The 27,870-nt window shown below is 61.5% G+C and overlaps 1 protein-coding gene across 21 annotated transcripts; it reads left to right on the top strand.

Annotated features, from left to right (window-relative positions):
- Positions 1-203: 203 nt before the first annotated feature.
- On the top strand, positions 204-27,534 carry CIC (capicua transcriptional repressor). Of its 21 annotated transcripts, none has more exons than XM_063620871.1 (21): positions 204-290; positions 3,492-6,295; positions 18,515-18,664; positions 18,750-18,984; positions 19,064-19,193; positions 19,289-19,471; positions 19,554-19,719; positions 20,637-20,839; positions 20,928-21,153; positions 21,587-21,690; positions 21,972-23,205; positions 23,297-23,484; positions 23,824-23,945; positions 24,039-24,205; positions 24,305-24,598; positions 24,695-25,020; positions 25,331-25,575; positions 25,673-25,827; positions 25,911-26,042; positions 26,348-26,473; positions 26,562-27,534. In XM_063620871.1, the coding sequence occupies exons 2-21, from the start codon at positions 3,502-3,504 to the stop codon at positions 26,927-26,929; spliced, it is 7,548 nt and encodes a 2,515-aa protein (XP_063476941.1). In that variant the 5' UTR covers positions 204-290; positions 3,492-3,501; the 3' UTR covers positions 26,930-27,534. The 21 variants fall into 21 exon arrangements, with proteins under 21 accessions (XP_063476941.1, XP_055106073.1, XP_063476950.1 ...); XM_055250098.2 differs by having other exon boundaries at positions 26,342-26,473; XM_063620880.1 differs by lacking the exon at positions 204-290 and adding an exon at positions 946-1,077 and having other exon boundaries at positions 24,308-24,598; positions 24,698-25,020; positions 25,676-25,827.
- The last annotated feature ends 336 nt before the right edge of the window (positions 27,535-27,870 follow it).

The following is a 27,870-nucleotide window of genomic DNA, read 5'->3' as shown; positions in this document are numbered from 1 at the left end:
ATTGGTCGTAGTCCCTGCCACCAGGCAGCCAATCAAGAAGGGGAAAGGTGACATCACTGGTTCTCCTCCCCTCCCCCAACCAAAACTTCCCTACTCCGTCTACCGGCAGCAACAACCACGTGGGGGAGGGGTAAGAGAGTAGAACCGGTGAGGTCATTGCACCGCCCCGGCCGCTGCTGATTGGCTGCGGGGCTCACGGGTGGCGGTTGGCTGCTCCTTGCACCTCCCCCTCGTGCCGCTACCGCTGCCACTGAGAGGAGCCACCGGCGACGCCAGAGCCAGGAATACGGGTGAGTCGGGGCCCTGGGTCTAAGATACTCCTGGCGTCCAGTGAGACTCACGACGAACTGCCCTTTTCGACTTTTTCTCCTCGCCGGGGTTCTTTAGTGCTCCAGGCACTCTGTCACATGGGAGTTGTAGTCTGCCTTGTACTGTCGGCTATGGGCCGAAGACGTGAGAAGACTACGATTCCCAGCAGGAATTGCGACTAGCCAGTCAACAAACGTTCGGGCCACGCCTTCTACCTCCGCCCATTGGACAACGTGTCCCTTAGCCCCTCCTCGTTTCATTTCATTGGCTACTGTCCCTCACAGAGGCTGGGTTCCGGCCTAGGCTGCATGGCGACTGGGTACTGTATTTGTCATTTGGAACTAAGACGGCCTGCAATTGGACACGGCTGGTGTCCTTCACTTGTTGTAGGGTAGGGCCCTAGGCAGATCCGGCAGTCGTAGGCTCAGGATGGTGTCGGTCCCGGAGGGAGGCCGGTCTTGGACTTTGGCCCCGCCCCCTAGCGCTGCCCGATGGGCCCAATTGGTCGTCGCGAGCGTCGCTCGTCGCCGAGAGGCGGAGCCGACCAGTCTGCGGATATCTATTGGTCTAGGCTGGCGCCGGTCAGCGGGGTTGTGATCGCTGATTGGCTGGCTGCTCCAGCTGTTGCAGGTCCATTCACCATTTTGTGTGTTGGAGTAAAAAAAAAAGGGAGAATCGAGAGGGAGAGCCGGAGGGGGGGCGGGGAGGGACCGGACCGGACCGAGCCGGGGCCACGGCCCCCCGCCCCGAAACCCTGCCGAGCCCAAGGTGAGGGGCGGGGCCAGGGCTGACACAGGAAAGGGGGGTCCGGGGGGCTGGGGGCCGAGAAGGGACAGGTGGCAGGGACGGGGAGGGGGTACAGGGGGAAAGGGGTGGGCGGAATGGTGGGAAGGGAGGAGGGAGTGGAGGAAGTGGTGGGGGTTTGACAGAAAAAGGGTAACTGGGGGAGGGGGTGGTGGGCAAAGAAGGGTAACAGGAATGGAGGGGTGACAGGACTAGATCAGGGTGACAGGGAGAGGGAGGGGACAGAGTTGGAGAGTGTGACAAGGAGAGGTGATGGGGAGAGAAGGTGACAGGTCCAGAGATGGCTGACAGGAGAGTGACTGGGAGGAATAGGTGACAGAGATAAATGGGGGTGACAAGGAGGGGGTGACAGGAGGGGGCCTAGGGCATTTTAACAGAGAGGTAGAAATAGAGGTAGTGACAGGATGGGAGAGAGAGTGTCAGAGAAGCTGGTGCCAGGAGGGCTAATGGGAACAGAGGGTATGAGACCCCAAAGAGCCAGGGTCTGGGCTGGCCTGGGCTCCGGGAGTTACTACTCAGATCTGAGGAAGGTGAGGGCCCCCGGGGCTTGGGTGGGAGTTATTCAGACAGGGTGGACAGGAAGAGAGTAGGCCCTAGGGGAAAGAAAGCAGCTCTGGGGTGAAGAGAGGCTGGGCCAGGCAGCAAGGTCTAGGGGGGCCAGGCGGCATGATTGTAGGCCCTGGGTGGTGTATGCAAAGGTTTGTGTTTAGAAAAAGCTGGAGCCAGATCTCAGTCCCCAACATATTGTAGTCTAGTGGGTCAGTGGGTATTAGGTGGTGATGGCTGCCCAACTTCTGGGCATTTGGGTGCCAGCCCCGGGGCGCCCTCCAGGCTCTGCCTGTGAGGACCCCAGGATTGGCCCAAGAAAGGGCAGGCCTGGGACTCCAGGGTCCACAGGAGGAGCAGGCCCCTAGTGAGAGAGCATGAGGTCAAGGGTCCCCCAGTAGCCGGAAGACTGAGTAGGGGTTGCCTCTCACTGTGTTTGGCTTATGGTTCTGGGCCCCCCAACCCTCCTAGAGGCCTCTGTTTTGGCCTCTCAGGTTCTCTTAGTCACTTCAGAGTAAAGTTTTTTCCCCTTTTCTTTTCTCAGGGCAGCTTGAAAGGGGGCGGGCAGTAATGACTGTTCAGGAAGTGGGTGAGGTTGGCCTGTTGGGCTTGTCCTGCTTTCTTTGACCTTATCCCACCTATCCCCACTTGGAGTTGGAGGGCATATTTGGGGGCCTGCGGGGGGCTAGCCGACTCAGCCACCCTGCCAGAGCCAGCCCAGCCAGGGCGGAGATGCATGCAGGCAAGAAGAGGGGGGCTGGGCTTGCGGGTATCACGCTGGGTGCTGTGGGGGGAGGAGCAGGCTCCCATCCAGTGGGACAGAGAAACCCTGGGGTGTAGCTCTGTGTCCCACTGTGTGATGACGTGTGCGTGCTTCTGTGCGTGTGTGTGCGTGTGTGTGTGTTTGTGCGCGTGCGTGTGCTCATGCACGGCCCCGTGGCAGTGCTGGGTATGAGCTCTTGCCCCAGACATGCCCCTGCCTGCTCCCTGCCAGGATCTGGGGAGATGGCTGTACCTGGCAGCCCTGGGGTGCAGAGCAGAGTGGGCAGCCGTCCCTCGGGACTCTCAGCTGCCCACTTCTTCCCACAATGCCTGGCCATGCCAGGCTGCCCAGAGGGGTGGAGGGAGGGTGGGGGGGTGGAGAGAGGCTCATATCACAGCTCAGTCACCACCCTTTTTGTGACTTGGTGCTTGTGCATGTGTGTGTGTGTCTGAGTGCATGTACTCTCTGCATGGTGACAGTGCGAGTAAATGTGCCCTCTGGATCATGTGACAGGCAGCACACTGAAATGGTCAGGAGCACGGACTCTGGAGCCGGAGAGCCTGGGTTCAGACCCTAGCGCTGCTGTTTCCCACCTGGATGATCTTGGACAAGTTGCCTTATCTTTTTGTGGCTCGGTTTCCTCAGGTGTGAAATGAGGCCGATAGTAGCACCTGCTTTTAGGGCTGTTGTGAGGATGAAACGGGTTAATAAAGGCAAGCTTAGCATGGAGTTCAGGACACAGGGAGTGCTCCATAGGTGTGAACCATTAGTGCTTTTGATGTCCCCTTGGGGCGTTCAAAGCATGTGCTCTGTGTCCTCTGCAGAGCCAGCAGGTGTCTGTGAATGTTCTCCAAGGAGCCAGCGTGTGTATACTCAGGGGACTCAGGTGCTCACCTGTGCCTGGTGCTGACTGGGGTATCACATGAGTTGAGGGCAGCCAGAGAGGAGGCCTTGGGGATGGTGAGATGGAGACAGTAGACTCAGCAAGTGGGAAATCTTAGGGTACACTGGCTCTGGGGGGGTTCCTGAGTTGCTCTGCGTAATCCCCATGTGCTGTCCCACCCTGCAGGTGGACAAAAATGAAGCCAATGAAGAAGGCATGCACTGGCCTTTCAGGTCCTGGCAGTGGCAGCAAGTCCCCCCCAGCCACCAGGGCCAAGGCTCTGAGGCGGCGAGGGGCTGGGGAGGGTGACAAGCCAGAGGAGGAGGACGACGAGGCACAGCAGCCGCAACCGCAGCCCGGGCCCGAAGAGGCTGAGGAAGGAGAGGAGGAGGAGGCTGAGCGGGGCCCTGGGGCTGAAGGTCCTCCACTGGAGCTGCACCCTGGCGACCCGGCTCCAGGCCCAGCAGAGGACCCCAAAGGGGATGGGGAGGCAGGCCGCTGGGAGCCCTCACTCAGCCGCAAGACAGCCACGTTCAAGTCTCGAGCGCCCAAGAAGAAATATGTGGAGGAGCACGGAGCTGGCAGCAGTGGGGTGGCTGGGGCCCCTGAAGAGCGGGTGCGGACCCCTGAGGAGGCCAGTGGCCTGGGGGTGCCTCCACGGCCACCCACCTCCACTCGTTCCTCCTCCACTGACACAGCCAGCGAGCACTCGGCGGACCTGGAGGATGAGCCGGCTGAGGCTTGTGGTCCAGGCCCCTGGCCCCCTGGCAGCACCAGTGGCAGCTATGACCTGCGGCAGCTGCGGTCCCAGCGGGTGCTGGCTCGGCGTGGTGACGGCCTCTTCCTGCCGGCTGTGGTGCGCCAGGTGCGCCGAAGCCAAGACCTGGGCGTGCAGTTCCCTGGTGACCGAGCCCTGACTTTCTATGAGGGGGTGCCAGGCGCTGGTGTGGATGTAGTTTTGGATGCCACACCCCCACCAGGTGCCCTGGTGGTGGGCACAGCTGTGTGTACCTGTGTGGAGCCCGGCGTGGCTGCCTATCGGGAAGGCGTGGTGGTAGAGGTGGCCACCAAGCCAGCTGCCTACAAGGTCCGTCTCAGCCCTGGCCCCAGTTCCCAGCCAGGCCCACCAGGCAGCCTCCCGCAGCCCCCACAGCCACTGCACCGTGAGCCAGAGGAGGCCGTGTGGGTAGCCCGCTCCAGCCTACGCCTGCTGCGCCCCCCCTGGGAACCTGAGACCATGCTGAGGAAGCCCCCTACAGGCCCTGAGGAAGAGCAGGCGGAGCCTGGGGCCACCCTGCCACCCTGCCCCGCTGCCCTGGACCCCAAACAGCCTGAGGACGCTGAGGTCTCTAAGATCAGCTTTGGTGGCAACCTGGGTACTCACTGTGAGGAGGGCGAGGAGAAGCACCCCCCAGCCCTGGGTACCCCAGCCCTGCTCCCACTGCCCCCACCCCAGCTCCTGTCGCCGCCACCCAAGTCTCCAGCCTTTGTGGGCCCTGGCCGCCCTGGCGAGCAGCCCTCACCCTGCCAGGAGGGGAGCCAGGGCGGCAGCCGCAGCAGCAGCGTGGCCTCCCTGGAAAAGGGGACAGCACCGGCAGCCCGGGCCCGCACACCACTGACAGCCGCCCAACAGAAGTACAAGAAGGGCGATGTGGTCTGCACACCCAGCGGAATACGAAAGAAGTTCAACGGCAAGCAGTGGCGCCGGCTGTGCTCGCGAGATGGCTGCATGAAGGAGTCACAGCGGCGAGGCTACTGCTCACGCCACCTGTCCATGCGAACCAAAGAGATGGAGGGCCTGGCAGACAGTGGGCCCGGGGGGGCGGGCCGGCCCGCAGCCGTGGCAGCCCGTGAGGGCAGCACGGAGTTTGACTGGGGTGATGAGACGTCGAGGGACAGTGAGGCCAGCAGTGTGGCGGCTCGTGGAGACTCACGGCCACGCCTGGTGGCCCCTGCTGACTTGTCACGCTTTGAGTTCGACGAGTGTGAGGCGGCCGTGATGCTGGTGTCGCTGGGCAGCTCGCGATCAGGCACACCCTCCTTCTCACCTGTCTCCACTCAATCGCCCTTCTCGCCAGCCCCGTCACCCTCACCCTCGCCACTCTTCGGCTTCCGCCCTGCCAACTTCAGCCCCATCAATGCCTCGCCAGTCATCCAGCGCACTGCAGTCCGCAGTCGCCACCTGAGTGCCAGCACCCCTAAGGCAGGTGTGCTGACGCCACCAGACCTGGGCCCCCATCCACCGCCACCTGCCCCCCGAGAGCGCCACTCCTCTGGAATCCTACCCACCTTCCAGACCAACCTGACCTTCACCGTGCCCATCAGCCCTGGGCGACGGAAGACAGAGCTGTTGCCGCACCCAGGGGCCTTGGGGGCCCCTGGCGCAGGGGGTGGAGGAGCCGCCCCAGACTTTCCCAAGAGTGACAGCTTAGACTCTGGTGTGGACTCAGTGTCCCACACACCTACACCCTCCACGCCGGCTGGCTTCCGGGCTGTGTCCCCTGCTGTGCCCTTCTCTCGCTCCCGCCAGCCCTCACCATTGCTGCTGTTGCCCCCACCTGCCGGCCTGACCTCGGATCCAGGGCCCTCTGTGCGCAGGGTGCCTGCCGTGCAGCGGGACTCACCTGTTATTGTCCGCAATCCTGATGTGCCACTGCCCTCCAAATTCCCTGGCGAGGTGGGCACTGCTGGTGAGGTGCGGGCTGGGGGACCTGGGCGGGGCTGCCGTGAGACCCCAGTGCCCCCTGGGGTGGCCAGTGGGAAGCCTGGCCTGCCCCCACCTCTGCCAGCCCCCGTGCCCATCACCGTGCCTCCAGCTGCACCAACTGCCGTGGCCCAGCCGATGCCCACCTTTGGCCTGGCTTCTTCACCCTTTCAGCCTGTGGCCTTCCACCCCTCACCTGCTGCCCTGTTGCCCGTTTTGGTGCCCAGCAGCTATACCAGCCACCCTGCCCCCAAGAAGGAAGTCATCATGGGCCGGCCTGGAACAGGTAAGAGGTGGAAGTGGATGGGCTGCGCCAGGCTCACCTCGTAGAGGGCCTCTTGCAAGCCGAACTCTCGAGAGGTGAGCTCCTCACCTTGGGAGGGCTTCAAGGGGAGGCCGGCCTCCTCTCTGCACACATGTTGCAGATGGAATTCACATGTCAGGAAAGGGATTGGACTTTAAAGGCTCAAGGCACCGTTTCCAGAGGTCTCCTGTCAGTGAATGTGGTCTCAAGAGGTCTATCAGTCAGCAAACCTTTATTGAGTGCAGACTGAGTCAGGTCTCCATGGAGCTGATGGGATAAGAGAATAATTGTGGCAACAGCTTCCATGTCTTGGGGGACTGGGCGAGGGCATTGCCATGGTAAGCACTGCATGTAGGTGAGCTTGCCAAATTTTCACATCCACCTCATAGAGCGCTTACCATGTACCCCCTCTTCTAAAGACCCTTTTCAAATATTAGCTCATTTTAGCTTCCACACCCACCCTAATGGGAAAGTGCTATGATTATGCTTCTTTAGAGGAGACTAAGGCCAGGGTCATAATTAGCCCAGGGTTACATGGCTAGTAAATCCTGGAGCAGCCCCCAAACCAGGCAGGCTGGCCCGTGACCACGTGGTCATAGTGCTGGATTACAGATGGGCAGATGGAGGCTCTAACAGGTCCTTCCCAGGAGGTGGCAGGACCAGGACTGGAGCCCTCATCTTTACCACTGTGTCCAGTAAACATCACAGGCACGGCCATGGAAGGCAGCAGGGGTGTGCTGGGCACTCCTCCAGGTGTGAATCTAGCCTGGCTGCCCTGAGGCCAGGGCGTGTAAGCTAGGAGTTGAAGGATGAGTGGGAACTTGCAACCGTGGGGCGGAAGAGCCTCCTGGGAGGAGGGCGATGGGACAGCCCTGAGGCCGGAAGGAGCACAGCCTAGGAGGGGGAGAGGGAAGGCCAGGGTGGCTGGAGAGCTGAGGCTGGGGGTGGGAGAGTGGCATTTCTGAGATGGTGCTGGACAGCCACAGACCTAGGCCAGGCTGGGCCTTGTAGGAGCAACACAGAGAGGGTGACAGACCTGTCAGAAGCTCCTTCCTAGCATTTCTTTCTTATTTGTTTATTTATGTATGTATTTTTTTATTTTTATAGAGATGAGGTCTCGCTATATTGCCCAGGTTGGTCTCGAATTCCTGGGCTCAAGCAATCTTCCTGTCTTGGCCTCCCAAAATGCTGGGATTACAGGTGTGAGCCACTGCACCCGGCCTTATTTATTTTTATTTATTTATTAATCTACTGTTGATTCAGGGCCTGGCCCTGTGCTGGGCCTGGCCTTGTACTGGATGGTGCTGAGGACACAGCCCTACTTACACAGGGCTCACAGCCTCTGGAAAAGACAGACTCCTCCCTAGACAGTAACAGTCTGGGGTGGTCAGGGATGGGGTGGAGGAAGCCAGGAGGCTGTGGGAGCCCAGAGAAGATGCCTGTCCAGCCTGAGAAGTCATGGCTCTGCTTCTTGGAAGAAGGGCCAGATACCTATGAACTGAAACCTGAAGGGTGTGCAGATGTGAGCTCGGCAGTGTAGGCAGGAAGGATCTTCAGGCAGAGGAAAGAGTTTGTGCAAAGGCCTTAAGGCAAAAGCAGATATCTGTAAGATGTTGAATCTGCAAAGTCAAAGGCTCTAGATGGCGGGTGGGTGTTGGGGATGTGTGGCTGGATTGGTGAGCAAGGGTCAGATGAGAGAGGACTCTTAAGTAAGATCATTATGAACTGCATCCTGAGGGTACTAGGGAGCCATGGAAGGTTTTGAGCAGATTCAACCACTGCTGCACCATAGAGGGTGTGTTTGAGTCTCTGAGGCCAGAAGCAGGGAGACCAGGGAGGAAGGAGGCTGGGTGTGGATGTGGGTAGGAGCCGCTGTGGCTTGGGCTGGGGCAGGAGCCCTTTCAGGAAGGAGCACTGGCCTGGCCCTGCCCTTTTGGGGCTCCAGCCCAGGCCAGTCCCTAGGGACAGGGCACAGGGACACGGGCTATGCCTGCCCTTCATGCTCATGTACAGAACTGAGGCTGTGAGCTGTGTGTTTCACCCTGACGCCAACATTTTTTACATTTGTTGTTATAGGTGATACAAGCAAAATTTCACAGCAGGGATTTCTGTCCTTAGGCAATGAAGAAACTAAATCAGAGGGTCTCTAACCACTCCCCTACCCTTCACCCCTCCATATGCCCACAACCCCCAACATGGCCCCTACAGCATTGTCTCATGTGGCCACTCCTGCTGTGTGGGGAGGAATGGCTCTGGTGCAGGGGATGCTGAGGCTTACCAGAGTAGGCCCAGCAGGGCTCTTGCTACCATTTTCCAGATGAGGAAAAGTGAGGCCTGACAAATGGAGAGTCTTGATTGAGGCCAGCCAGCCAGTGAGGGGCAGGATGAGAGCCTTGAGTCATCTCCCAACCTCTGGACTGTGGGACTCTCACTACCAAAAGTGGCAGTAATAATAACTCACCGAGCAGCACTGGTGATGCACATGCCTGGCACACTTCAATGAGTCCTGCTGAGCCTTTACTCCCTGAATCCTCACAATGCCCCAGGCTGGTACCATGATTATTAGTTCCATTGGACAGAGGAGGAAACCATAGCCTGAGAGGCTAAGTGACTTGCCCAGGGTCCCCCAGCTAGGAAGAGAGAGAGCCAGGATTCTGAGACAGAGTCTGGCTCTGTCACCCAGGCTGCAGTGCAGTAGCGAAATCCTGGCTCATTGCAACCTCCGCCTCCTGGGTTCAAGTGATTCTCCCGCCTCAGCCTCCTGAGTAGCTGGGATTACAGGAGTGCGCCACCATGCCCGGCTAATTTTTGTATTTTTAGTAGAGCTGAGGTTTCACCATGTTGGCCAGGCTGGTCTTCAACTCCTGACCTCAGGTGATCCTCTTACCTTGGCCTCCCAAAGTGCTGGGATTACAGGCATGAGTCACCGCACCCAGCTGTCGAGAGCCGAGATTTGAACTCAGACTGTCTGGCTCCAGATCCCAGGCCCTTAAGCACTTTCAATAATAACAATGATAACAATAATACCTACTCTACTGAGTGAAGACTGTGTGCCTAACCCCGGGCTTGGGGCCGTTTCATCAGCTCCACCTGATGCTGTGAAGCAGATTGCCAGGCCTGTTGTCCAGGGGTAGACTGAGGATCAGAGAAGGGAGGCCCCTTGCTGGGGGCCACCTGGTTGTCATAACTTGTCCAGTGCCTATCCTGGCAGTTCTGAGGAGCGCCTCCCTAACAACACCCATGCTGAGGTATCCAGGCTGCCTTCAGGTTCCTGAACAGCCGGCCCTTTCATTCTTCTCCCAGAGGCCTCCCTAAGCCCTTGGGAGGTAGGCAGCTTGGAGCCTTCTCCCCACGGGGCCCAGATAGGGCAGACCGTGTTCAGTGGTATAGTGAGGTTGCAGGCTTGGTCCCTTCTGCTGGCCCGTGCCAGGGCCTGACCCTCCATCAGAGGGCAGCAGGTGTGAGGGGGCGGCCCAGGGCAGCCTGCCTGCTCCTGCCCCCAGCCAGGCATTTGCTTCCGCTGGAGGACTTGCTGGGGCAGGCGGCTGGCATTCTCCACATTCTGCGCATGGCATGGCCAGCCAGCTGCCGTTGCCACCTCCCTCTGAATCTTCCCGCCTGCTCCCCAGGAGAGGATCCCGCCCCAGGGCCTGCAGCCCCAGTCCAGGAGGCCAGATGTCTCAGCCCCATTCCTGGTATGGCCTCCCTCCCAGCTCCCAGCTTCCTGCCTGGCTTCCCCTTGTTGATAGGCGTTGCGCCTTCTCCTGGGCCTCTGTCTGGCGGTCTGGCTCTGTCTGTCTGTCTTATCCTTGGCTTCCTATATCTCTCTCTGGTCTCTTATCTCTAGGTCTATACATGTGTCTCTCTTTGGACTTCTGTCTGTCTGACTCTTCTTTGAGTCTGGGGGCTCCCTATGTCTTCCTGGGTTTGTCCCTCTCTGGACTTCAGTCCTTGTCTGAGCTTTCAGCCCACCCTCTTTCTGTTGTGGCTGCCATTCTTGGCATCCTGTGTCTCTGGGCCAGCCTTGGCCTCTCTTTGGCCCTCCTACTCCCACTCTTTAGATGGACTTGCTGCCCCCATGCCAGCCTCCCAGCCCCACCCTGTGCATATCAGGTGTTCTGTTCTTTTAAGACAGTGGACAGTTGCCAAGCACCAGGTCTCCTACTTCCTTCTTGGGGAGTGTTGGGAGGTTGTCCAGGCCAGGGAGCCCCCCATGCTCTTTGACAAATTAACTGCCTACTACTGTCCCTGAAATCTGCTGAGATGTGCTGACATCCATCCTGCAGACCCATCCACCATCCAAGCACCTGTTCCCAAGACAGGCAGGAAAGTGGGGGCTGTGTGGACCAAGCTAGGAGATCCAGCTGTAGGGGGCGGCAGGAAAGAAGCTTCTGTGCCCACCCACCTGCCAGAGGGCATGACCCAGGTCATCCTATCTCCCCCGTTACCCCTTGCCTTTCATTTGATGCCAGCTTCATTGAAACGAGTCCCAGATATAGTGCATCGCAATGTGTAGGGCCTCAGAGACCAGGCAGTACCTACCAACTATGCTTGGGCAGGTGGGGAAAAAGAGGGGCCAAAGGGGTTAACCCTGGGTCTCCTGACTCCCCAGATCCAGGTAGTGCCCACCATAATTTCCATTTTGTCTCAAACAGTGAACCCTATCTCCACCAGCAGGAGCCAGCTCCCTCCTCATCCCTCTGCCAGGCCCAGGGCTGAGCAGTCCTGGGGCAAGTGGGTGAGGAAGGCAGATGTGGATGCAGGCACAGGCAAGGATGAGCCCAGGGAGGTACTGAGTCTGGGGAAGCCAGGGGGCAGGGACAACTCAGTGGTTCATGGGGGCTGATAAGGGAGGATCAGGTAGGTTTCTCATTGGAGGTGACATTTGAGCTGAAGTATGAGGAATGAGTAGATTTCAGAGTAGTCAAAGAAAGGAAAAGGCAATTCCACCTGAAACAGCTGCCTGAGCAAAGACCAGGAGGAGTGAACGTGCATGAACTCCGAGTGGCTAGTTGAGGCTGGAGCTGACACCAGAGTCCAGGCTTAGCAGAAGGGTGCCGTGGACGACAGGCCCAGCCTGAATGCCAGGCTGAGAAGCTGGGGCTCTACGCGGGCCAGTAAAGAACCAAGAAGGCATTTAGAGCAGGGGAGGGAAAATGTTGGATCTAGGTGTCAGAGACCCCTGGCGACCGCCCTGGAAAGGCAGGAGTTGGGAAGAAGATGGCTTGGGGAAGAGGAGGAGAGGAGGAAGAGCTTGTGAAGTTGCAGGAGTCTTGGTGACTTTGTAGAAGAGACCCCAGCTCCCCCAGCTTAGCAGCCCCCAGCACCAGGAGCTGCGAGGCCTCAGGCTGCCTCCTGGCGGCAGGCGGCGGTGGGGCGGCAGGCGGCGGTGGGATAGCAGGCGCGCGCATGCGCGGTAGAGGGGGTTGGGGGGTACGTCCCGGAGCCCCCGGCGCCCGGGTATTAATGGCTCCATTAGTGGCCGGGAGGGAGGCGCATTAGCGGCGGCGACGGCGTCTGGCTCCCATTACCACCGGCGGCAGCGGCTGCACCGCAGGCGGCTGGACCCTAGCCCGCCGCGCCGCCTCCTTCACCCCCACCCTATTCCCTGTTCCCGCTCCCCACGAGGGCCCGGGCAGGAACTCCCGTCCCCCTATTTCGGCGGAAAAACTGATTGTGAAGCCAGATAGATCTGGGTTCAAATCCCGGCCGTGCCACCTCGCGGCTGCAAGATGCTATCCCCCCTATGAGCCTGTTTCTTGCGAAGTAGTCAGGGAAACCGGGTGCTTCGGGGGCTGTGTAGAAGCGGACTGGCACCCAGCGAGGGCCGCGCCCAGCCCCCGCTGGCACCCAGGGGTGTGGGTTCCCGCGCGCCCCTGGGTGCAGGCCTCCTGTGTCGGGCCTCCGTCCTTCCCATTGGCTGCCGTCTCGCCCGTTGACCGCTGATTGGCCGAGACCTGCTTCTCCGCCTCTGAGCGATTAACCCCTACGCGGCCGCGTCCTCGAGCTGGGTGGGGGACCCTCCCTCCCACCGCAGACAGCTCGGGTGCCAGCTGGCCGGCGCCCCGCCGCGGCCCGCGTGGGTGTCAGGCCGGCCGGGCACCCACCCGCCCTCCCTGCACAAAGCAGCTTTGTGGGGCCTGCCGGGGGTTGGCTGGGGGCCAGCCGGCGAGTGGAAAATCTCGTGAGCGCGGGGAGGGGAGGGAACGCAGGGCGGCGCCCCCTCCTCTGCTCGGGCCTTGGCGCCTCCCTCAGCCCGCGCCGACCAACCCTCCCAGCCCCAGCGCCTGTACACCCCTTTCCCGCCCCCGCACCTTCCCTTCCCCAAACCCACGTCTCTCAATACCCCCACTCCCGCATCCCACCCATCTCCCAATCCCTGGGGACCATCCCCCACACACTCTCCCCAGTCTGTCTTTTCCTCCTGGTCCCCCTGCCCACCCCAGCCCCACTCACACTGACTCACCCTAGCGCTATTTTTAGCCCCCCATCCTTGCCGAGCCGCGCCAGCCCAATCCTGGGCTCGTTCCCCAGGCAACCCTGGCCGTCGCCGACGCCGCCCGGGGTGGGTGGGTGGGTGTGTATGTGGAAAGCGGGTGAGGGGAGCTGGGGACACCGGGGTGGTGAGCTGAGGCGGGGACCCGGGCCTGGAGAGCAGGGTGGGGAGCCGCAGGCGGCCGGCAGGGGTGCGGTGCCTAGCGGGCTCAATAAATGGGCCCCGTGAGTTTAGAGTGCGCGTCTGCCTGTCCCTCAGTCTGTCAGCATCCCTGGCTGCTGGCCCCGGGCCTCTGGGCAGGCCTCAGCCTGTACCGCCTGCCCGGGTGGCTGTTGATGTCTTCGTCTGGGTTCCCTGTCCCCAGGCCTGGGTGTGGTGGCACCGTGGGGGCTGTTTAGGGGCAGTCCTTCTGTGGAGTTGGTTAGGGGTTGGTGCAGGGGGGTGGCTGCCATCACAGTCGTGCTCAGTACCTTTTTCCAACTAGGGAGACCCCAGTTAGGGTTGGGGATGGCAAAAGAGAGGGAGCTGTCTAGGGATAGGACCTGCTCCCTCCCCTCTGCTCCTAATCCACCCCCACCCAGGGTTCCTCCACCCTGAACAATAGAAGCTAAGTATAGGGCTGGCCCAGCGCCCAGGGCAGGGGGGCCCTTCCCGCCCGGATTCCCGCCCCTCCCTGCCAGGCTAGGCCCCCACTTGGTTGTACCCTGCCCCGCAAGGGGCCTCTTCCCATCTCTCCTCCGTGGGCACTGTGTCTTCTACCAGATGTGCACCCCTCCCAGATGTGTGGGGCCCTCTTTCCCTCCTGTGCCATGCCTGGCTCTTTTTCTCAACCAACAGAAGTGGGGGATCTGCGGGGCAGAGCTCCTCTGAGCTCTGTCCTTGGACTGTATTGCAGTAGAGAAGGGGTTAACTTGCCAGTAGGTGACTCACTCACCGGTGGGGAGAGGAGGGGGCAGTGGTGGGGGCAGTGGTGGGGAGATAGCGGGCCACATTGATTTCAGCCTCAATTCGTGCCTCACATTGCAGTCCCTGGGGCAGTGAGGTAATGGAGGGTCTGAGTCTGGGGCTGCATAGGAAGGAGGGGGCAGTCACCTAATAGTCCCTCTGGTTGCCCCTCCAGGCTCACAGCCAAGTGTCTGGCCCTGCAGTCTCTGGAGGTCAGAGGGCTACAGACCTTCCCTTCCCTTTTGGGCTCAGGTTACCCAGTTTTTGCCCCCTCTCCATTCCTTCAGCTCTGTCAGTGGATGAGGCAGGTTGGGGAAAGGGCTCGTCCGCTCCTGTCGACCATCCAGCCTGTGTAAGAGCCCAGTCTTGGTCCATCTGAGCCTGTGCAACCTTTACGTGCCCAAGTGTGTAACCCCAGTCCTGTGCCTTTACCGGGTATGGCCCCAGGGCCCCTCTTGGGTGATCCAGGGCCTCTGGGTCTCTACCAGATGGGCTCCACATCCTTGCCTGTGTCTTCGTGTGAGCCCCCTCACCTTTCTGTGGTCCACGTGGCTCTGTATCATTGTCTAACTATATTCCCCAGCCTCTGTTTGGAGTTCCCTCCCTGGGTCCACCCTGAGGTTAAGCCTTGAGTAATGGAAACAGCACTTGAGTTGGAGCTCTGGGCTGGTACATCTTGACTGCATGATCTTGCCACAATTTATTCAATCTCTGAGGCTCATTTTCTCACCTGAACAATGGGTGTAATAAAGCATACCTCCCTAGGTGGCTGTGAGGATTCAATGAACCAGATAATACATACAAGCTCCCAGCACACAGCAGCCCCAGTAAGTGTTAGTTTCCTTTCTTCCTGGCCCTTTTTTTTCTGGGGGGGTGGGGGTTAGTGGGTGGCTGGCAGAGTAATGTGGTGGGGCCATCCATGGTGTGCTCTGTGGTTCCCTGCCTTATGCTGCTAGATAGAGGGTCCAGAGTGGCCAATGAGTGTCAGGGTGGGTGGCTGAATGATGGCAGTGGCCACTGAGCTCTGTATACCTGATGGGCCTGCGTACTGAAGCAGGTAGCGCCCATTAGGGTAGGATTATATAGAGGGTGGGGTCGGTATGATGGTGTCTGTGAGAGCTGAGTGTGCACTGGGGATAGGAGGCGCTTTGTGAGTGCTAGGAAGGCTGTGTGTGTGACGGAGGAGTGTGTGGTTGTGTGGGAGGGGTGTGGAGTGTGTGTAGTGGACAAGCAGGGCTATGCTGAGTTCCTCCTGTTTGACATGTTGTCTGTTTGCATGATTCATGTGGGCTGGTGGGGGTGTGATGAGGATGCGGCTTGGCGAGGCATGTGTGACAGGGCATGGATGAGATGGGTGATGTGAACAGGACGGGTGAATGCACGATGGTGGGTGGGGAGCGATGGACCGTGAGCATGTGAGGTTGTACTTATGTGTGAGCAGGTATGTGAGGTGTGACAGTGTGGGTGTAAGACAGAGGGCATATGTGCCCGTGGGGTGTGTAGGAGATAATGGGTGTGGCACGAAAGTGTATCTGTGTATGTCTGTGAGGAGTGTGAGTGTGAGTAGGTGAGGGCTCAGGATGCCTCGCCCAGCCCTACGCGCAGTTTGTCTGCCCAGCGGGGCCAGGCGCGCCCAGGCGGGTGTGCGGGAGGCGGGCCGAGCCGCGCGTGAGCGTGTTCCTCGCGTGGACTGGACACACAACAGCACCACGCACAACCCTGGGACCTCCGCAGCGCGGCGCCCCGAACCGCCCCCCTGGCTCGGTGCCTTTACTGCAGTGCGCCCTCCCTGCCACCCTCCTACCGCGGCCCCGCCCCCGGCCGGCTCGGGGCCAACAGGAGCCCGCCCCGCCCTGCCCTTATTTGCATATGACTGACGTTCCCCCGGGGCGGCCAATGGGGGCGGGCGCGGCGGGGCCTGACCCGCGCGCGGCGGCGGCAGCCAATGGGCTCACTCGCGGGGGGCCGGGCTTGCGCGGAAGGCCGCGGGGGAAGCGGGGAAGGGGCGGGGGGAGGCGCGGCGGGGGGAGGGGAGCGCGTAGTAGTGGCGGGGCGGGGAGGCGGCGGTGGTTCGGCGCGGGGCTCGCTCGGAGCGCACGGACGCACGCACGCTGGTCCGTCTGCCCGCCCGGGGCCGGAGGTCGACCCGGCGCTGAGCCTCGGGCCCGGGGCCCGGAAAGGCGGGGCAGCGGCGCCGGCAGCCGGGGCGCGCGGGGCCAGAGCCGTTACCCGCCGGAGCTGCGAGGGAGGGAGGGAGCGAGCGAGCGAGCCAGCGAGCGGGGAAGGGAGGGGGCCGCCCCCGCGCACGCGCGCCGCGCCCCGCCCCGCCTGCCCCGCCTGCCCCGCCCGCCGGACTCCGCGAGGGAGGAGGGAGAGGGAGGGGGCGGCGCCGATGGCCCCCGTGCCGCGCGCCCCGTGACGGCCCCCGCGCGCGCCGGGGGGCGGGGCGGGACCGGTGCGCGCTGACCTCCCCCGCCCCCCGGGCGGCGGGAGGCAGGCGGCGCTGTGCGCAGGCGCGCCCGGCGGAGACCCCCGCGTGGGGCGGCCGGAGGGGGGCGGCGGGGGGGGGCATGCGGCGACGGCCTCCCGCTCCCCCCGGGCCCAAGCGGCGACGGCCGAGGAGCGGGCTGCGGGCGGAGCGGCGTCGGCCGCTGAGGAGGTGCGAGCCCCTGCCGGGTCCCCCCTGCGCCGGACCATGTATTCCGCCCACAGGCCCCTGATGCCCGCGTCCAGCGCGGCCTCCCGTGGCCTCGGCATGTTCGGTCAGTAGCGCCTGGGCCCTGGGACTGCAGGGGTCAAGGTGTCGGGGTGCTAAGTGCGGAGTAACGGTGATGGGGGTATAGTAGGGGAGAGAACAGTAGAGGCAGAGTAAAGGGATGACGGGGAAAGTTACGGAGCTCGGCCGGGCCGAGTGGTTAGTGATGGCAGGTGGGAGTGTAGCGGAGTGGGGCGTATCTGGGGACAGCTGTGATGTTAAAGTGATGGGATGGCACAGGTCGGCTGTAATAGAAAGGTGAGGGGTGCAGAGTAATTGGCTCTGGAGCATGGGGTAGAATAGGAACAGCACGAGACCTGCTGGTCCTAGGGGAGGAGGCTTGGATTGGGTAGTGGGGCTCAGGACAGGGCTCAGGAAGCGAGTGAGGCACTGTTCGCTGAGATCAGAGTGACGGGCTGCAGTGTGTGTGGTGTAGTTTGCAGAGAGCGCGACACCTAAGAACCTGGAGGGTTGTGCACTGGGGAGGGGTTCAGGAGGGAGCAGGACCAAAGGACTGCCCTCCATTGTCTGCTGGGTCCCTTTTCCCCACCCCCCAGAAAGGAGGAGGCCCTGATGGGAAAGATCTTTGCAAAGAGAGACACAGATCTAAGTCCCTGGAGGCTTTTATATGGGGTTGGAGGGCCCAGCGGGTTTTCAGGGGTAAGGGACAGGGTCATCGTAGTCTTGAGTGCTCTTCAGTGCTGTCTTCGTGATCCCAGTCCCTTGTTTCCTGAGGTCTACTTTTTCCTTTGTCAGCCCCTCACAGAATCAGGTCTCGAGGCCAGTGCCTCGCACAGAGCTCCCCCCTGTCCAGGCTTCTGAAGGCATGGGGAGGTCACCTCAGGTCAGGTTGATCTGGATCAAGGGAAGGCCTGGAATGATGGAGAGCAGGGCTAGGGCGGTTCCCTCCTCCCTTCTTCATCTTCCCCGAGCAGGGGCCTCTCTCCTCTGCTGGTTCCACTTCCCCCAGGGAGCCAGGCAGTGCGAGGGGAAGCCCACTCGTATCCTAGGCCCTCCCCAAAAGTCCAGCCAGGGGTAGGTCCCAGCCTAGGGCTTGCTCTTCCACCACCCACCTCTTGGGGCTGAAGGTTGGACCCCTGGGACCAGCCTCTTGGTGAGGAAGCATCTTCCTGTGCATATCCTCAAGGAAACACCTGGCACTTGTGCCCTCTCTGGGTAGAGACTTGTTACAATTCTGTCTTCTGGCCCATTGTCCGTGGTTTTTCTTCCAAGGAGTTTACCACACCCTCCCCTGTTTTGGGCAAGGGGGCTGGACCCTGGACTACAGATAAGCCGAGGAGCTGATGGCGAGGGAGGCTGGGAGGCCGATTTGTGGATGGTGCATTGTCTTTGTGGGGGCAAAGGAGAGAGCTGCTGGAGCCACCTGTGCCCAGCCAGGAAGGGCAGGTCTGGCACTCTGTTTGTGGTGGGGGAGGAAGGCAAGGAGCAGGACCTCTCCCACGCCACAGTTGTAAGAGACCCCACAGCCTGTGGGTAGTGAACGGAGAGTTGGAGGGGAGGGGACGTGGGGCCGTAAGCCTCAGGAAAGGGAAAGAGAGCATGAGGCCAAGGTGAGAGGCTGTGTTGGGTGGCGACTGGGCTGCTGGGAATGTGGCATGACGGAGGTGGGGGGTCCCAGCCCGTAGAGGTCTGGGGCCTTGGGAGTGTGGGATGGCAGCCAAGCATGACCTGGTTTGTGACAGGAGCAAATCGTTCCTCTGGCCTGGTCCCTGGTGGCAGGGCTGGTGTAGATTGGTGGGGGGAGGAGTGGGGCGTGAGTACTATTTCCCTTCCCCGCTTCTGTTTTCTTTTTTATAAATCTAGAAACCTTTCAGGGAGGAGTTTTTCCTGAGTGACGTTGCATGGACGAGTCCAAGAGGCTCTGGTGTTGGGGGTGGGGGGTAGACAAAAGGGGTGGGGCTACCTCATCTAGGGTGGGGAAGAGCTTGAGTTGGGGTTGGGGCCAGGCCCTCCTGCTGCACATTCACCTGGCTCCTTTCCACAGTGTGGACGAATGTGGAACCTCGCTCTGTGGCTGTGTTCCCCTGGCACTCCTTAGTCCCCTTCCTGGCACCCAGCCAGCCTGACCCCTCCGTGCAGCCGAGCGAGGCCCAGCAACCTGCCAGCCACCCAGTGGCCTCCAACCAGAGCAAAGGTGAGGGCTAGGGGGGACTGGGGGCAGGCAAGGGTGTGGGGTCCAGGTGGCCTAGGAGCCCTCTGATCTACCTCTGTGTCCCCAGAACCTGCTGAGTCGGCAGCTGTTGCTCATGAACGGCCACCAGGTGGGACAGGGAGTGCTGACCCTGGGCGGCCCCCTGGAGCCACATGCCCTGAGAGCCCAGGACCTGGACCCCCACACCCTTTGGGGGTGGTGGAACCTGGTAAGGGTCCGCCTCCCACCACAGAGGAGGAGGCCCCCGGCCCCCCAGGAGAGCCCCGGCTGGACAGTGAGACAGAGAGTGATCATGATGATGCGTGAGTTCCCTGAGGCCTGGGACTTGAGGGTGGGATGGCCAGAGACATGGCCCTCACTGTCCCTGCTGCCCTGCCGCAGCTTCCTCTCCATCATGTCTCCTGAGATCCAGTTGCCTCTACCGCCCGGAAAACGTCGGACCCAGTCCCTCAGTGCCCTACCCAAGGAACGGGACTCATCTTCTGAGAAGGATGGGCGCAGCCCCAACAAGGTACTTTATCCCTGCCTGTCCCGTGCTCACCCTGTGGCCACCCACACCTGTCTCCCTGGTCCTAACTGTCCCGCTCTGGGCTGTGTTTAATGCAGCGGGAGAAGGACCACATCCGGCGGCCCATGAATGCCTTCATGATCTTCAGCAAGCGGCACCGGGCCCTGGTCCACCAGCGTCATCCCAACCAGGACAACCGGACCGTCAGCAAGATCCTGGGCGAGTGGTGGTACGCCCTGGGGCCCAAGGAGAAGCAGAAGTACCACGACCTGGCCTTCCAGGTAATGCAGCTGCCTCTTGGCTCCTCCCAGCTTCTTCTGGTGGGGTGGGTGAGTGAAGGGTTGCCCTGCCCTCTCCTGCCAGGTGAAGGAGGCCCACTTCAAGGCCCACCCAGATTGGAAGTGGTGCAACAAGGACCGAAAGAAGTCCAGCTCAGAGGCCAAGCCCACGAGCCTGGGGCTGGCAGGAGGGCACAAGGAGACGCGGGAGCGGAGCATGTCGGAGACGGGCACTGCTGCTGCCCCTGGGGGTTAGTCAGCCCCTTGGTTCTCCCACCCTGCCACCTTCCTCCCCGAGAGCCACCAGCTACCCCCTTGCTTGCTCCTCCCCTGCCCCAGCAGCTCCTCTCTGCTGTATCGCTTTTATTTGGCTACCCTTATCCGTAAAGGAACCGGCAGTTGATTCATGTGAAGGAGCCAGGGAGATCCGGACAGATACTAAGATTCCCAAACAGCAATCTCATTATCAACTGTTGTTTAATGAGTGTTTACTATGTGCCAGGCACTACAGGGAATATAAGCTCTAGTCTACAAAACCCCATTCTATTTCTAGAAGAAAAAACTGAGGTTCAGAGAGGCAAAATCACTTGCTTAAAGTCATAAACAAGCAAGTGACAGAGCTAGAATGTAAACCCCAGTTTGGCTGGCCCCCAACACCATAGTTGGAGCCACTGCAGCTCACAAACACCCCTGATGGGCTGCTTCCACTTACTGAGGGTGTCTGGTGTGCCTGGCGATGTTCTGGGGCACATTTTTGGAGTGAGCCTATGGGTATGGCAGTTCTGTGAGGATAGATGGATAGTTCCTATGGATATGCACTTCTATGAGAGTGGGGACACTAGTTACTTCCTCTTTGAGATGAGGGAACCGAGGTTCAGGCCAGCGGTTGGCTAGCCAGCACCACGTGAACCTCTCTCCAGGCCTCCTTACTTTCAGGAGGGCTGTCCCCCAGGGAATGGGCCTGCTGCAACCCCAGAGGGCAGGAATCAGCAGGAAGGAGATGCTGGACTGGTGGTGGGTGGTGTTTTTTTTTTTTTTTTTCACCAAGTGGCCCAGAAATTCCAGCCTGCTTCTGCCTAGTACCTAGAAATATCTATGGGTTGTTGGGCCAGTCTAGGTGCTGGTGACAGGCGTACTGACTGTCATAGCTCCCTCCTCCACTTTACAGTGTCCTCTGAGCTCCTGTCCGTTGCAGCCCAGACACTCCTGAGCTCAGACACCAAGGCTCCGGGGAGCAGCTCCTGTGGAGCAGAACGGCTACACACAGTTGGGGGACCTGGCTCAGCCCGGCCCCGAGCTTTCTCCCACAGTGGGGTACACAGCCTGGACGGCGGAGAAGTAGACAGTCAGGCGCTACAGGAACTGACGCAGGTCTGGGGTGCAGGCCCCCTGGGGGGTGGGCAGGGAGCCTGTCCAAGGCAGCAGCCCCGCTGAACCCTCCCTGCCACCTATCCTGCAGATGGTGTCTGGCCCTGCATCGTACTCTGGCCCAAAGCCTTCTACCCAGTATGGAGCTCCAGGACCCTTTGCAGCCCCTGGTGAGGGAGGTGCCTTGGCGGCCACTGGGCGGCCGCCGCTGCTGCCCACCCGAGCTTCTCGTTCTCAGCGTGCGGCCAGTGAGGACATGACAAGTGATGAGGAGCGCATGGTCATCTGTGAGGAGGAAGGGGATGATGATGTCATTGGTGAGCATTGCAGGGCCCAGAATCTTGCCCAGGACCCAGCAAGCCAAGGCTCAGAGGGTGGGCAGAACTTGGATCCAGGCCCCTAGGCCCCTTTGGTTTCTTTTCCACTTGGTTTTTGGTTGCATGTGGCCAGTTCAGGCCCTGCTGAATAAACCCAGCCCTGCCCTCAGGAAGCCCCCAGCCCTGCAGGAAATCTGGAGGACAAGGGTGTGACCAGATCTTCAGGTGCAGTATTAGGGGCTCTTTCCTGCAGGCTCATAGGCTCCCGCACTGGGCACTGGGCATGTGGGCACAGCCCTGGGCTGAGGAGTAGCCTTCCTGGACAGCACTCTCTGCCGGTTTGGAGCAGAGCTGAGATCCAGGCTCCAGACTGTTCCTCCTGGGTCCCCTTGCATCTAGCCCCTTCCCCATACTGTTCCCTCCACTCCCTCAGCTGACGATGGCTTCGGCACCACCGACATTGATCTCAAGTGCAAGGAGCGGGTGACCGACAGCGAGAGTGGGGACAGCTCTGGGGAGGACCCAGAGGGCAACAAGGTGAGGGCTTGGGTCACGGTGCTGTCCCATCACACTCCCTCCTAAGCCACGGGAATGTCTGTTTCTCCCGGGTGCTTGAGAGGGGGAGATTAAGGTCCAGAGAGGGCAAGCTGCTTGCCTCGTGGGGAGTTGGGTCACAGCCAGGATGAATTGAGGCCTTCAGTTGGCAGGGATGCAGCCCTAGGCTGGCCTGGCTGACAGGCTGGATGGGCATGGCTAGGGGGCTGCTATTGAGGTGTCGGAGTGTCCTGAGCTGGGGTGTCTCCCTTCCTTTCATGCAGGGCTTTGGTCGGAAGGTGTTTTCACCTGTGATCCGTTCCTCCTTTACCCACTGCCGCCCCCCACTGGACCCTGAGCCCCCAGGGCCCCCGGATCCTCCTGTAGGCTTTGGCAAAGGCTATGGTTCCGCCCCATCCTCCTCTGCGTCCTCGCCTGCTTCCTCCTCAGCCTCGGCAGCCACCTCCTTCTCACTGGGCTCAGGAACTTTCAAGGCCCAGGAGTCTGGTCAGGGCAGCACAGCGGGCCCCCTACGGCCCCCACCCCCTGGGGCTGGGGGTCCAGCGACACCTTCCAAGGCGACCCGGTTCCTCCCAACGGATCCTGCCACCTTCCGGCGCAAGAGACCTGAAAGTGTGGGTGGCCTGGAGCCACCAGGCCCCTCGGTCATCGCAGCCCCTCCCAGCGGAGGAGGAAACATCCTGCAGACACTGGTGCTGCCTCCAAACAAGGAGGAGCAAGAGGGCGGCGGAGCCAGAGTGCCCTCCACCCCCGCCCCATCACTGGCCTACGGGGCCCCAGCAGCTCCCCTGTCCCGTCCTGCTGCCACCATGGTCACCAACGTGGTGCGGCCTGTCAGCAGCACACCTGTGCCCATCGCCTCTAAGCCCTTCCCCTCCTCTGGCCGGGCTGAGGCGTCTCCAAATGACACAGCAGGTGCCAGGACTGAAATGGGCACTGGGTCTCGGGTGCCTGGGGGCTCCCCGCTGGGTGTCAGCTTAGTGTATTCGGACAAGAAGTCGGCAGCAGCCACCTCACCAGCCCCACACTTGGTGGCTGGACCCCTGCTGGGCACTGTGGGGAAGGCGCCTGCCACTGTCACTAACCTACTGGTGGGCACCCCGGGGTATGGGGCCCCTGCACCCCCTGCTGTCCAGTTCATCGCCCAGGGGGCCCCTGGCGGTGGGACCACTGCGGGCTCAGGAGCAGGTGCTGGGAGTGGCCCCAATGGGCCAGTACCCCTGGGCATCCTGCAACCAGGTGCCCTGGGCAAGGCTGGGGGAATCACCCAGGTACAGTACATCCTGCCCACGCTGCCCCAGCAGCTTCAGGTGGCACCTGCCCCAGCACCAGCCCCTGGGACCAAGGCAGCGGCTCCCAGCGGCCCTGCACCCACCACCAGCATCCGTTTCACCCTCCCACCGGGCACTTCCACCAACGGCAAAGTCCTGGCCGCCACTGCACCCACTCCTGGCATCCCCATCCTGCAGTCTGTACCCTCCGCCCCACCCCCCAAAGGTGAGACCTGGGCCGGGCAGCACTAGGAGAGGGGCCATAGTCCTGTTTGGCTCCCTTGTAACCTTTTCCTTTCTTGCCTCTTAACTTCCAGCCCAGTCAGTTTCTCCCGTGCAGGCCCCGCCCCCGGGTGGCTCAGCCCAGCTGCTACCTGGGAAGGTCTTAGTGCCCCTGGCCGCCCCTAGCATGTCAGTGCGGGGTGGAGGGGCCGGCCAGCCGCTGCCACTGGTGAGCCCGCCCTTCTCAGTACCTGTGCAGAATGGTGCCCAGCCCCCCAGCAAGGTGAGGGCCTGCCTTTCTCTTCACCTGCTGGGTGTTGGCCCCTGTATCCCATCATTTCTTTGTCTTTCTTTCAGTCTTTTCTGCTTTTCCGTGTCTCTGGTTCTCTGTCTTGCCATCTTCCGTGATGTCTCTGTGCATCCTGACTCTCTCAAGTTCTCAGTGTCTGTACCCTACTCCTTCTCTGTGTCCCCACCTCTCACTGTCATCTTGCCCATCCTGTTCTCACCCCAAGTTCTGTGTTCCTTGCTTTTGCTTAGAGTCCCACTTGAGGTCTTGGTCTTCCCCTGCCCCAGTCTGGGGCCACAGCTCATCCTGCCCTATGGGTGCCCTTCCCCACAGATCATCCAGCTGACCCCGGTGCCTGTGAGCACACCCAGCGGCCTGGTGCCACCCCTGAGCCCAGCCACACTCCCTGGACCCACCTCGCAGCCTCAGAAGGTCCTGCTGCCCTCCTCTACCAGGTAATTGCAGCTGAGCCCACACTCAGAGGCCAGGGAAGGGGTGGGGCGGGGCCGGCTTACCTCACTCGTCCCCATTTCCTCTCCCTGCGGCAGAATCACCTATGTGCAGTCAGCGGGCGGGCACGCGCTGCCCCTGGGTACCAGCCCTGCGTCCAGCCAGGCTGGAACAGTCACCTCGTACGGGCCCACGAGCTCTGTAGCTCTAGGCTTCACCTCGCTGGGGCCCAGCGGCCCCGCCTTCGTGCAGCCCCTGCTCTCAGGTGAGGGGCGGCCTGGCAGGCAGTGCTGGGGACCCAGGGTGGGGCTGAGGCAGTCCAGGCCCTAACTTGGTCTTCTGCTTCTCCTTCTCTGTCTCTCAGCAGGCCAAGCCCCACTGCTGGCTCCCGGTCAGGTGGGCGTGTCGCCTGTGCCCAGTCCCCAGCTGCCGCCTGCCTGTGCAGCCCCTGGAGGTCCTGTCATAACGGCGTTTTACTCTGGCAGCCCTGCACCCACCTCCTCAGCACCCCTGGCCCAGCCATCCCAGGCCCCCCCAAGCCTGGTCTACACTGTGGCCACCAGCACAACCCCACCTGCAGCCACCATTCTGCCCAAGGGCCCGTCAGCCCCTGCCACGGCCACCCCAGCCCCGACTAGCCCTTTCCCCAGTGCCACAGGTAGGTGTCAGATCAACCCAGAGCAGAGTGAGTTAGGGGACCCAGGGGATGGGCTCCAGTCAGGCCTGGCTCAGCAAACACTTTTCTCCCCACCAGCAGGTTCCATGACCTACAGCTTAGTGGCCCCCAAGGCCCAGCGGCCCAGCCCGAAAGCCCCCCAGAAAGTGAAGGCAGCCATCGCCAGCATTCCCGTGGGGTCCTTTGAGGCAGGTGCCTCTGGGCGGCCTGGCCCTGCACCCCGGCAGCCTCTGGAGCCTGGCCCAGTCCGAGAGCCAACTGCCCCAGAGTCTGAGCTTGAGGGGCAGCCCACACCACCAGCCCCTCCACCCCTGCCAGAGACCTGGACTCCCACGGCCCGGAGCAGCCCCCCACTGCCCCCACCTGCTGAGGAGCGGACCAGTGCCAAGGGTCCTGAGACCATGGTGAGCGCCTGCAGGCTGTGGGGCTTCCACTGCCACTCGGTTGTGCCCCTCCGTTGACGTCTCTGCTTTTCTGTCCTACTCTTCCCTCCATGCCTGTGTGTGTCTCAGGTTAAAGGGTCCCCTCTGTCCCTTCTGCCTGCCTGTGTTGTCTCCCCTCCCATCTGAGGCCCCTGTCTTGGCCTTCCTGAGGCTGTGTGACGGCCTTCTCAAGGGGTCTCCTGGGCGGGCTCAGATCCAACTCTTTGTTTCTGGCCTTTGCCCCAGAGTCTGAGCTCAGTGTTCTCCATCTCCCTGCCCATCTCCACCCCAGGCCAGCAAATTCCCCAGCTCATCTTCAGACTGGCGCGTCCCTGGGCAGGGCCTGGAGAATCGTGGGGAGCCTCCCACTCCTCCCAGCCCAGCCCCAGCTCCAGCCGTAGCCCCTGGTGGCAGCAGCGAGAGCAGCAGTGGGCGGGCAGCCGGGGACACCCCCGAGCGCAAGGAGGCGGCTGGTACTGGCAAGAAGGTGAAGGTGCGGCCCCCGCCCCTGAAGAAGACCTTTGACTCTGTGGACAAGTGAGCATGGGCTGGGGCCTTGGTGGAGCGTGTAGGGTGGTGGGAGTGGGAGCAGCTGCAGGCTGAGGCGGGGGAGGTGACCCTGCCGGCCCTCCAGCAGGGTCCTGTCAGAAGTGGACTTCGAAGAGCGCTTTGCTGAGCTGCCTGAGTTTCGGCCTGAGGAGGTGCTGCCCTCCCCCACCCTGCAGTCTCTGGCCACCTCACCCCGGGCCATCCTGGGCTCTTACCGCAAGAAGAGGAAGAACTCCACGGGTAGGCGAGCATCGGGCACCCAGGGTCCTTAGGTGGAGGGCAGACTGGGGCCACCTGCACTGAGTCTGCTTCTGTTTGGCCAGACCTGGATTCAGCACCCGAGGACCCCACCTCGCCCAAGCGCAAGATGAGAAGACGCTCCAGCTGCAGCTCGGAACCCAACACCCCCAAGAGTGCCAAGTGCGAGGGGGACATCTTCACCTTTGACCGTACAGGTGCCGTGGTGGGCAGAACCGTGGGGGCCTGGGGGCTTGCAAGAGGAGTGGGTCTCTGGAAGGCGGTTAGAGAGTGGGAGAGGTAGGGTGGGTCCATCCAGGCTGGGAGGAAGCACAGCCCATCAGGGGTGGGTTCTGGAGTCTGGTAGGCCCCTAATTTGCCCTGTGACTGTGGGCGGGACCCCTCTCTGACTCCCCTGTGAAATAGAATGCAGTGAGGGCTCAGGTGGGCACTCAGACGGTGGCAGGAAGGCCCTGCCGCTGCTGCAGCCTTGCCATGCTGCCTGTGCCCTGCACAGGTACAGAAGCCGAGGATGTGCTTGGGGAGCTAGAGTATGAGAAGGTGCCGTACTCCTCCCTGCGGCGCACCCTGGACCAGCGCCGGGCCCTGGTCATGCAGCTCTTCCAGGACCATGGCTTCTTCCCGTCAGGTGAGCCTGTCTCTGAGTCTTGGGGTCACTCAGGTGGGACTTACCTGCACATCTCATCCTGTGCTCCCCACCGTTTTTCTGTCTCCAGCCCAGGCCACAGCCGCCTTCCAGGCCCGCTATGCAGACATCTTCCCCTCCAAGGTTTGTCTGCAGTTGAAGATCCGTGAGGTGCGCCAGAAGATCATGCAGGCTGCCACTCCCACAGAGCAGCCCCCCGGAGCTGAGGCTCCTCTCCCTGTACCGCCCCCCACTGGCACCGCTGCTGCCCCTGCCCCCACTCCCAGCCCCGCGGGGGGGCCTGACCCCACCTCACCCAGCTCGGACTCTGGCACGGCCCAGTCTGCCCCGCCACTGCCTCCACCCCCAGAGTCGGGGCCTGGACAGCCTGGCTGGGAGGGGGCTCCCCAGCCCTCCCCCCCACCCCCAGGTCCCTCCACAGCTGCCACAGGCAGGTGAGGGACCCTTGAGAAGATCCCAGGACTTATGGTACCCCCTCAGGACATGGACAGTATGTGGGGGCAGGAAGGTTATCTCCTCCCGGGTAAAGCCATTTCGTCCTCTCCAGTTTGGGGCGGAATGAGGCCTGCTCCTCTTGTAAATACCCCCTTCCCTCGAAGCTCCCTCCCGGTGCCGGGGGGCAGCTGAGGGGCTGCAGGGGCAGTCTCCCTCCTCCAAGCCCCTGTACATAACCTGGAGCGTGTGACCTTCAGAGCTTTTCACTTTATGCAAAATGGCTCCTGTGAGGGCTGCAAGCTGGAGGGTGGTGCGGGCCTTGGGCCACAGGGAGGCGCCTGTGGAATAGGGGGAGTTCATGCACCCCTTTTTTCCCCAGAGGGGCTGGACTCAGGTTAGTTTGGGGGTGGGGGCTCCTGCACTTTGCCACAGGCATGGGGAGGGTTTTCTCCTCACCCCCTCTGCCCTCCCAACTTGGGTTGTACTTTCTAAGAAGGTGATTCCCCCTGCCCTTGCCCCCTTCCCCAGAACAAAACATGTTGATCATGTGCAATATTTCTTACTGTGCCGAGAAGCCGCAATGAGCGAGATTAAAGCTGTTTAACACACCTGTGTGGCTGCAGGCTCTTAACAGGGAGGGCTGTTGGTTGTACCAGTACTGTCCTCAGTTGTCATGGAGTGGTAGGCTTTCCATGAGGCGGGGGCAACAATTCCAGTACCACTGCCCCCAACTTCAGAGGAACCACACAGGCCAGGTCCCTGACTTGCTGTGGACCAGATGGCCCCTCTCCAGTTTAGGAGCCTGTGTGCTCAGGGAGCCTCAGTGCCTGCCAGCCCTGTTCTTAGCCATTGGACTGTGTGAGTTTCAGGAAGGCCTGAGGCAAGATGCCACTGGGATGGTTTACCCTCACTGGCTCCGGGGTCATTTGTACTCAGGAAACAGG

The sequence above is a fragment of the Symphalangus syndactylus genome, chromosome 17, assembly GCF_028878055.3.
Source record: "Symphalangus syndactylus isolate Jambi chromosome 17, NHGRI_mSymSyn1-v2.1_pri, whole genome shotgun sequence".
In the NCBI taxonomy this organism is placed as follows: domain Eukaryota; kingdom Metazoa; phylum Chordata; class Mammalia; order Primates; family Hylobatidae; genus Symphalangus; species Symphalangus syndactylus.
The sequence above is the reverse complement of the archived record's forward strand: the minus strand, read 5'-3'. Positions and strand labels throughout refer to the sequence as shown.

Excerpts from the sequence above, each read along its gene's own strand:
- CIC (XM_055250098.2), top strand. The coding sequence starts at position 3,502 with ATGAAGCCAATGAAGAAGGCATGCACTGGCCTTTCAGGTCCTGGCAGT. Across the intron at positions 21,691-21,971 it reads AGGACCCAGAGGGCAACAAG|GGCTTTGGTCGGAAGGTGTT; the intron begins GTGAGGGCTTGG and ends CCTTTCATGCAG. Across the intron at positions 23,946-24,038 it reads CTGCTGCCCTCCTCTACCAG|AATCACCTATGTGCAGTCAG; the intron begins GTAATTGCAGCT and ends TCCCTGCGGCAG.